At 44.2% G+C, this 10,498-nt stretch overlaps 1 protein-coding gene across 1 annotated transcript in view; it reads right to left on the bottom strand.

Moving 5' to 3' along the window:
- Positions 1 to 4,675: 4,675 nt before the first annotated feature.
- LOC137504052 (sulfotransferase 6B1-like) overlaps positions 4,676 to 10,498 on the bottom strand; it is a 57,284-nt gene continuing 51,461 nt past the window's right edge. Inside the window, exons 5-7 of the mRNA XM_068231976.1 lie at positions 8,693 to 8,787; positions 6,230 to 6,386; positions 4,676 to 4,933 (exon numbers count right to left, since the gene is read on the bottom strand). Of these exons, the coding sequence (XP_068088077.1) occupies positions 4,800 to 4,933; positions 6,230 to 6,386; positions 8,693 to 8,787 (386 nt within the window). The 3' untranslated portion in view covers positions 4,676 to 4,799. The remainder of the gene's footprint in view (positions 4,934 to 6,229; positions 6,387 to 8,692; positions 8,788 to 10,498) is intronic.

The raw sequence follows: 10,498 nt of genomic DNA, 5'->3' as shown, positions 1-10,498 counted from the left end.
TTGTATCATACAGCATCAGTGGGATGTGAAAACGTAAACATGCGTGGCTGACTGAGGTGAGGTGAGCCCAAATCTGTTACCTTTACATTTCCACTACTGGTTGCAATGTTCATTGAAGAGCTTTTGTTATTCTTGCAGGATAATGCAAATTTTGTATGCAAATGTATGTGGCTTGAAAATGGAGCAGTCAAATCCTAGAAAGGTGGCATTTGATTGGTCTGTTTTCAAGCTACATACATTAGCTGCAGAATTTGCATAATCCTGTATGAACAATATGCATCTTATTGGTCATCCCTAGTGACAGCCAGTACCAGCTAGTGGACAAAGAGAATTGAAAGATGACAACCAATAAGTAAGAAGCAATGGGATATATTGAATAAGGATTAGCAACCACTGGAGATGGTCCGAACAGTTCGCGGGCAGATAGTTCCCGGTGAAATTCAGCTTTTTGCATCGCGGACACATATCGCGTTCGACCCACCCCTTATACCTCGTCATTGGGCTAAACTTTGACCCCCTACGCCACAGTCAGCAGACACATGGCAGCCAATCAGGCTGCACTCCCCCAAGGACCCCCCTAGAAAAACACAGCAGCGCTGTCTATGTTCTCAGTCTCTGTCTGCTGCTATAGTGAGAGGAAGGGAGAGATTGCTGCAGAGAGACAGGGACAGTTAGCTAGGCTGTTCTTTATTGCTGAATGCACCCCCCCTTGAGGGCTCATATTGTTCTGTTGTGGGGGTTTTTTTTTTGGTGCGTGTGTGAGACACTGCATACAGGCCACAGTCGTTGCTGGGCCTTGTAGTTCTAATATCCTCTTCTATTTACTACAAGCCAGCACACTGCCTATCATAAGCTGTGCTTAGCTTGCAACTGTACTGTATTTGTGATGGAACATACTATAGAATACCTTGACAAGTAGATGTACAGAGGCGCCAAAAGGATAAAATATGCTAAAATGTTTAAAATATTCGGGTGGCGGCGGTGGACCGGCCACTCAGAAATAGACTCGATACTGTCGCTTAAGATAAAGACAATTTATTTACATACTCCATGAACAGAACCGCAACGCGTTTCACGGGTATATTCCCGCTTCCTCAGGCAATAAACAGATAGGAGTACACAGTACAGTCTTAAGGTCACGAATAGCGCCTCTGTGTGTCTTTATCTTAAGCGACAGCATCGAGTCTATTTCTGAGTGGCCGGTCCACTGCCGCCACCCGAATATTTTAAACATTTTAGCATATTTTATCCTTTTGGCGCCTCTGTACATCTACTTGTCAAGATATCCACCCTTGGTGGTTGGAAGGGTGACAAACCCTCCTTTCCTTCTTCAGAGAGCGACATCTTAATCCTGAGTGGGGACAGGTCTAATCTCCCCACCTGCCTATATAGTGGTTGCCTAAACGGTAACCCATGTTTGTAAGTATAATACTTACTCCACACTAATTCTCCCTGATCCAATACATACTACACTATATTGGGCTCTCGGTTTCTCTGTTTTATCTACTATAGAATACCTGTCTGTGTGGGTGACACGCTACATACAGGCCACAACCATTTGCTGGGCCTTGTAGTTCTAACATCCTATTCTATCTATTACAAGCCAGCACACTGTGTATCATAAGCAGTGCTTAGCTTGCAACTGTATTTGTAAATGAAGGTACTATAGGATATCTGTCTGTATGGGTATTGGGTAACACACTGCATACAGGCCACAGTCAGTTGCTGGGCCTTGTAGTTCAAAAGTATCCTCTTCTATTTATTACAAGCCAGCACAATGTCTATAATAAGCAGTGCTTAGTTTACTATAGGATTGTACTATAGGCTATTGCATACCCCCAATAGGCAGAGGCAGGCCACCCTGCAGGTTTTTTCGAGGTCGTGCTGGTGTGATTTCATGTGGCCCTTGGCCAATGCACAGTGTTCAGATAGGGCACGTACCCTCAACCCCCAAAATTCTGAGGATGTATTTCACTAGTTAACACAGAACACCTCATCTTCCTCAGCTTCCGCACAGATCCGTGACATATCTTCCTCCTCCTGCTCTGATTCGGGCACCCCACAACTACTTACAACTCAGCCGGCAGCCACCACCACTACTACTAGCACCACAGCCGCTTCCCTTTAGATGTCGCAGGAGTTATTCACACATGTTTGTGGGGAATTTACCGATGCACGAGCATTATTGGTACAAGATGAAGGCAGTAAGGACGTTACACCACCTCATATGTCTCAGTTAGGCGGCACTATACACATGGATGTAAGGTGTGAGGATGATGATGAACTACCTGTTGGTGCAGTTTTGGAGGTGTCTGATACAAGCGAAGCTGTGAATGGTGATGATGTTGATCATGGCATGGATGCACATGGGATTCCGGAAGACGAGGTAAACAGTGGGACAGTTCAGAGGGGGAGCCAAAGAGGAGGAGACAAGTTGCTGTAAGCAGCAGAGGGGGGGGGGGGGGGGCTCGTCACAAACAGCTCGTGGCAGTGCCTGATGGCATGTATCGCTACCTAGGGTCAGCCAGGAAACACGCCCTTCAACGCCTGCTGCTGCCACCAAAAGAATTTCTATTCCAGAGCTCACCAGTGTGGCATTTTTTGTGTCTCTGCCTCAGATTGCAGCGATGCCATCTGCAATCTCTGTCAGCGAAAACTGAGTCATGGAAAATGCAACACCCACCTAGGGACCACTGCCTTATGAAGGCACATGATCTCCCATCACTAATACCAATGGGATGAGCACATGAGGAAAAGCAGCACACAAATGCAAAGCCACCCTCCGCCTCCTCTTCCTCCTCCTGGTCCAGCATCTTCAGTTGCTTTATCCTCTGCTGCCCTTGCACCTTCACAGCCACCCTCCTCCACTCCGCCTCTCACCTTGAGCAATTCCTGCTCCTCTGCTCACAGCCAGGTGTCCGTTAAGGAAGTGTTTGAGCGGAAGAAGCCAATGTCTGGCGTCTGACAGCTGGCTTGTCGGAACTGTTAGCCCTACACTACTACCCTACAATACACAAACATTGCCACAGAGAGGACTGACATTTATGTCCTGAAAGTGTCAACTGATGACAATCCTTTGCAGCTGTTTGCAGTGCGTTAAACAGTGAGTTTGGTCTCTGTGTGAAGCAGTACACTAATTACACTACCTGATCGATGAATACACACACACGATGCTTTAAAGCACTTTATGCCACCAATTTAGGAATGTAATGTGATTTCTGCCCTTTAGGGATTATAACCCTACTCTGCATCAAATACGTAATTTTCCGAGGGACTTTTGGCAAGTATCCCCTTCCATGCCCCGCTCCAGGTGTTAGACCCCTTGAAACAAGTTTCCCATCATTTTTGTGGCCAGAAATAGTCACTGTATGTTTTAAAATTTGCCTGCCTATTGAAGTCTATGGCGGTTGCCCAGTTCGCGCGAACCCAAAATCTGATGTTCGGGCTATCTCTAGTAACTACCAGTGAGTTACAGTGACAGGTAATGATGAGCAGCAGCATTAAGTGGATGCTAAGTTGTTACAGCTAAGTCGTAATGAGTAGTGTTTGTCTGATAGTAGTTAAGGAGTAGTGACAGTGAGATATAGCAAATAATGACAACTAATAAGTGGCAAGAGGGTGCATTCACCAAAAATTGGGAGTGCACAGCAATTTTATGTCAATTTTACCAGTACTTCTGACATTGAGGTAGCGCAAGTAGCATAATGCATGGTACCTGGGTAGCCGGTGCATTACCTAGGTATCGTGAGTCACATTAAATAATTTATAGTAGAAGAGAAGCGATGAGTAGTGCAGATAGAATATAATAAGTCACAGCAAGTGGGTGACAAGCAGTGAAATATAGTGGATGATGAGTAGTAACATCTAGTAAGTGGCAGCTAGTGGGTGACCTGTAGTGACAGACAGCATATGATGAAAAAAGACAAATAGCAAGTTTTGGCAGAATACAGTGGTTGCCTGTGCGGTAACCCGTGTTTGTGAGTATATCTACACATACTCTTATTAACTTATGGCACCATATTGGGCTCTCGATTGTTTCTTTTGTTTTACAAATATATCTATAGATATACATATACTAGCCCCCAAAACTGTTAAAGGGGTTCTTTCGCGAAAAAATTAGGCAGTTCAAAAATGTGACAGATGACAGGTTTTGGGCCAGTCCATCTTTTTAAGGGGGATTCTCAGGGCTTTCTTTGTTTTCAACAGCATTTCCTGAACAACAGTTGCAAAATTTAACTGACATAATAGTGTGCAAGTGATTAGGGAGGCCGGCTGGTATCTTCCTATTTTGGCAGTTAAACTGTTGTTTAGGAAATGCTGTTGAAAACAAAGAAAGCCCTGAGAATCCCCCTTAAAAAGATGGACTGGCCCAAAACCTGTCATCTGTCACATTTTTTAACTGTCTACTTTTTTCGCGAAAGAACCCCTTTAAACAACGGTGGCCAGAGTATTTCCTTTCACTGCGTGAGGGTGCAGCAGCCCATGGTCACATGCTACACATGTGTGGCAGCTATTGTGGGAAATAGCTGTTTTTGGCTAACTGCCAAAAAAACATGCAGCAACTACATCACCTGCCAACAGTAAAAATGTCACCATGTAATAAATGTCAGAATGTAAATCAGGGATTTAAAATATTTTACAATGGGCAAACACTGACTAAATCATTTATACATAATTATTGTAAAAATGAAGCACTTTTTTTATTACATTATTCTCACTGGAGTTCCTCTTTAAGACACTAAACATGAAAATGGGATCAAATTACTGCATTTGTAGATCACACATTGCTACATTAAAGTTCATTTATATGTGCAGTATTTTGCACAGTTTATCATCTCTCCCAGTTTTGTTCCAGCAAGATACTTTTCGAACTTTACATCCACCTCTTTGCTCTGTTCTTCAGTAAAAAGGCTCTTCCAATCCCCAACTTCACCTGCAAAAAATAAACACATTAAATACTGGGCAGTCAAAATTGTTTTTACCCTAAATAAACAGCATTGAGAGCCTGTTTGCATAGACAGCAATGCTAAGGGGTGCTTGACGCTGCTGATTGCCATTGTGGAGCAAGGAGCTCTGTGGCCCTATTGTATAGTGAGTGAACAGTAAAAAGGCAAATCATGATCGCTACATGTTTGCGATGCTGATAGCGACTTTCAGTGGAAAAGGGCTCATCCATCACTCTTTCAGCAATTCAAAACATTTTTTCATACCTCCCAACTTTTGGAGCCAGGAAAAAGGGACACTAAGCCACATCCCTACCACACTTCCAGCACTTCTATAAAATGGGCTTGGTTATAATATAGTGTGGGCAGAGCCAAATGTACATGTTCTACCAGGAGGGGGACCCTATCCTTGAAGGAAAAATAAGACCCCAATTACCAAAAGGACATATGAGACATAACAAGAAAACAATCATGTGTCCATGGCCAGGAGCATCCTTTGCAGGTACAGTAGGAGAAAATCTTGTACTGCGCCTGTGCATGGGAGCGTGATCGAGGACCTGCATGGCCAGGGCTGCGCTGGAGCATTGGCCATCGATTGGCCATTCGCTGAAAAACCACACTAAACCACATTGATTGATGGCACGGGCACAGGGCGGCTGCAGGGGTTTAGGTTTCCTTTGATTAAATCAGCCTCCCCCAGAGACTGTTGCATAAGGTAGCCCTTTTGTTCCCTACCCCCTAAATACTATTGGCCCTTAGGGCCCCAGGGCTGGCTGATGGGCTCTCCAGGTCTGCACCCAAGCTAAAAGTGGTCCCCGGGGCCATGTTTTGCTGCAGAGAAATAGCTGTGGAGCACACGCACCTGGCCAGGTGGCAAGCTTCTTCCTGTGTCCTTCTATCTCTATCCCCACAGGTGCCTCATCGCCATGACCTGGTGGCATGGAGTGCACCAGTCGGAAAGGTGAGTGCTCTTTGCTGCAAGTACTCTGCAGCAGCCCCAGGGGGCCACTATTAACTTGAAGGGTAGATCTGGGGGCCCTTCGGATGACTCTGGGGTCCTGGGCAACTGCCCACTTTTCCCTTGAATTTTAATATACCAAAATTTGTAGGAGAGTATTTTACCCCTAAGGGATAAGTGGGTCGTGCAATACATGAAAAAATAGAAAGTGTATCTCTATAATGAATATACACATGAATTCTTTTCTTAATTTTATATATTGTAGCCCATATGAATATTTGTTTTCATAGTGAAAAACATAACTCCTTTCTACCCCTTTATCACGTACCTTTTCTGAAGAAAACATCTCCCATACTTCCATGTGTGGTGGCGGATTTCTCCTTCATAAATGCAAAAGTCGTTTTTTCCTGCACCAGCTTTATCTGCTCCTCCGTTAGAGTTAATCCATAAAATTCACATATTTTTTTCACCTTCGTTGGAAAGTCCTTTAGTGAGTAATTAAATTTAAAAAAATGCTGTTTTAGTGAACATAAACAAGCCAGAATTTTATACAAAATCTCCACCTTTGTTAAAACGTTTTAAAAGGAAGTTCATTGTACATTTCTTCTTCACAGCTTTTGAGCTACCCCCCCCCCCCCCCCCCATATCCTAGTTGATCCAAGAAAAGGAGAAAAGCTTTAACAAGGCTTGGGCCAATTAGCCCTAAAAAAATCCTTCCCGACCCCTTTAAATGCAGATATAGAATTTGCCATAACTACTATTTTTTTGGGACTATAAAACGGTCCTGACCATAAGACGCAACTAGGTTTAGAGGACAAACAACAGGGGAAAAAATATATATACTAAGCCTGGTGATTCCATTGTGAAGAGGCATCTTACGGATTATGCCTTCTTTGTACCTCATGCCCCCTTGTACCTCTTGTCTCACCCTGTCTCCTCCACTGTCCCCCCTTTGTCCTCCTGTGTCCCCATGCGTCCTCCTTGTGTCCTCCTCTATGCCCCTTTGAGTCCCCCTTTTGTCCTCCTCTATGCCCCTTTGTGTCCCCTTGTGTCCTCTATGCCCCTTTGTGTCCCCCCATGTCCTCCTGTGCATGGGCAAAGTACAGGAAGTTCCCGACATTGCGGCGGGTTGGAGGTTTGTATTGGCAGGCGTTCACAAGTCAGGAACTTTTGAGGGAGAAAAGGTGCGTCTTATAGTCCAAAAAATACAGTACTTCCCCTGGACTCACACCCTCTATCAACATGTAAACTAAAGGTAAAGAAACTGTTTTCAAAAAACAAAACACTAAGAAATTAAACATCCATCACAGATCCCTGCTGGACTCTGCAGCAAAAGGTCTGCAGGTGATGCTGTTAACATGTGTCTGCACCTCATACTGCAGCATCAGGAAACTCCAGGAACATATGGCAGCATTTTGGTTGTGGACTTCAGTTCTGCATTCATCAACAACACCACAATGCCATCGCTGTTAAACACAGCAAGCTCTTCCAACTAGATATAACTGGGCCAATATGCATATGGATAACCATTTTTTGACTGATAGCAGAGAAGACAACAGGTTAGGTTGAGAAAATGCATCTGAAACTCTCTGACAGGCAGCAATTGAGCCTGTGTGTGTGTGTGTGTGTGTGTGTGTGTGGGGGGGGGGGGGGTTCCCTCTGCTTTATTCACTGTACAACGACTGCATCTCTACAGATCCACAGGTTCCGAAATTTGCGGATGACACAACAGAGTTGGTCTCATACAAAACCGGGATGAGTCTGCATATGGATATGCAGTGAGACCGCTTTCTTCCTGGTGCAGCAGCATCAACTTGGAACTCAATGTCCTTAATGCCATGAAGAGAACTCCCTCTAGCCGCTGTGACCTAAGTTGAGTTGTTCAATTTCCTTGGGTCCATTGCCTCAAACAGCCTAAAATGGCAAAGCAGCACTGTTGTCACGATCAAGAAAGCCCAACAGAGAATGTACCACCTACGGCAGCTGAAAAAGATGGGCCTACCACAGAAAAAAATGGTGCACTTTTATAATGCAATCATCAAATCCATTGTCACATTTTCAATAACTGATTTGACTCATGCTTCGTGTGGGACAAGGGGAGACTACAGCACATCGTCCGATCAGCAGAAAGAATCATTGGCTGCAGCTTATCTTCTCTGCAGGAACTTTACACTATCAGGTTCATAAAGAAAGTGACTAAGATTGCCTCTGACTACTCTACTGATGACCCTGCCCACTCCATCTTCCAACTTGTGCCTCCAGGAGGCAGATAATGATTAGTTTTAACAAAAACTTCACAGCACAGCAACAGTTTCTTACCTCAGGCAGTAGCTCTGAAGCCTAGTCTGCTAGGATTAGACAGCATTACAGTACAGAACTAGAACTAAAAAAAATGAATGATTCTCATCCGGTTTTCCACAATTTTAACCAGAGCCTGTCCTGATCATCCACAAGGCAAACCTAGGCAGTTGCCTAGTGCCTGGAGAGAGTCTAGGGGCCTGGCGGATGCTAAGTTGCTAACCCCACCAAATCTTAGTTAAAAAAGCAAGGTAACCATCTGCGGTGGGCAAAAATTGCTACATTGCCTAGTTCCCCGTTTTATATTTATCCATTTCTGATTTTAACTCCTACACAATCCTTGCCTTGTAATATGTATAGTGTCTGTCTGTCGTATCATATTGTTTGGGTCCGGTAAGCAACTGCAAGTCAAATTCCTTGTAAGTGCAAATGTATTTGGTCAAATAAAATGATTCTGATTCTGATTCCAGATGAAAGCTTAACAACCACTCACCTCTTTCAGTTCTTCAAATGTAATTGCCAGTAAATTCCCACTATCAATATGTTTGTTCCATTCAAGATGGTAGTCAAAGTATGATCCATAAATAACTAAAAGAGAGAATATATGCAACACTTAGGATGAAATATAATAAATCATCTTATGTTATTCCTGAGGATTCCCAATCAGCATCCCATAAGTGACCCAGCAAATCTGGACTGGATGTTTTTAAAGGGCGCCTGAACTAACCTAAAATGTAGTAATATAAACATGTCAATATGTTCATTACGGAGTCCTGATACTCACGCGCTATGGTTATGCCGGTCACCCCTTCATTTCTCCCCTTTGCCCCATTTGTGGGTCCGCTGGAAGCTAGTTACACATCAGCCAAAAAAGCTCTCCTCCTTTTGCGCATGATGGGGTTGATTCACTAACAAAAATAGTGAGAGTAACCTCCTTCAATCAGTGTGCCTTAAAGAGACACTGAAGCGGAAAAAAAATTATGATATTATGATTTGTATGTGTAGTACAGCTAAGAAATAAAACATTAAGATCAAATACATCAGTCTAATTGTTTCCAGTACAGGAAGAGTTGAGAAACTCCAGTTGTTATCTCTATGCAAACAGGCCATTAAGCTCTCCGACTAAGTCTTATGCTGGATACACACCATGAGTTTCCGCGTCGCACGCGGCCGTCAATACGCGTCGATTTGATTATTTCCGAACATTTCCGAACGAATTTCGATGATTTTTAGGTCGAATGCCATGTAAAGTATGGCAAATCGACCTAACGATCCATCGAAGCTTCAATCGGACATGTCGGAAATAATCGAATCGACACATATCGACGGCCGCATCGAACGCGGAAACGCATGGTGTGTATCCAGCATTAGTCGTGGAGAGGGCTGTTATCTGACTTTTATTATCTCAACTGTAAGTGAACTGTTTACTTTTTCTCTGCTAGAGGAGAGGTCATTACTTCACAGACTGCTCTGAAAGACTCATTTTGAATGCTGAGTGTTGTGTAATCTGCACATATTATAGAATGATGCAATGTTAGAAAAAACACTATATACCTGAAAATAAAAGTATGAGAATATTTTCTTTGCTGCTAATCTTCTAGTAATTATTCATAGTACACAACCAATTCACTATATCATATTTTTTTTTTCGCTTCAGTGTCTCTTTAAATGTAAGAGCCTGCACACTATGTGCGCTAGTGGCCACGTACACTCAGTCACAGTAGCGCACACTACGCTGCGGGTGGTGCCGCATAGCGAGTGCTAGTAACTTACTCTTGCTAATTGCCAATAACAGGCGTTCCACACATCCTGCCCTGAGCCTTTTCAGGTCCAGTAACTTTAAAGAACGTGGTCCCCGCACTTTGAATAGCCCAATAGGCTGCCTGTCAACAGGAGGCTACTTGCGCTATTTCTGCTTAACCACTTAAGGACCATGGGCTTACACCCCCCTAGTGACCAGAGTAGTTTTTGCTAATTGGTGCTTTCTATTGATCGGCTGTCATAGGCATCAGCCTATGAGAGCCGATTGCTCCTGAGCCTCTCCAGGGGACAGCCGTGTCACTCGTAGATCGCAGCGCTGTACAATGTAAATAGAAGGCGGTTTCGCCGTCTAACAGTCTCCTATCGGCGATTGCCGCTGGGAGACTGATGATGGAGCGGAGCTCCATCATTCAAGCAGAGATGTGCACGCATCGGCGTGCGCAATCGCCTGCAAAACCCCACCCCAGGACTTGACGCCAATTGGCGTTACGCAGTCCTCCTGGGGCTGCCACCCTCCCAACGCCAATTGGCGGTAGGC

The sequence above is a fragment of the Hyperolius riggenbachi genome, chromosome 4 (assembly GCF_040937935.1).
Source record: "Hyperolius riggenbachi isolate aHypRig1 chromosome 4, aHypRig1.pri, whole genome shotgun sequence".
NCBI classification, from domain to species: Eukaryota; Metazoa; Chordata; class Amphibia; order Anura; family Hyperoliidae; genus Hyperolius; species Hyperolius riggenbachi.
This window is presented reverse-complemented; position numbering and strand designations above follow the sequence as displayed.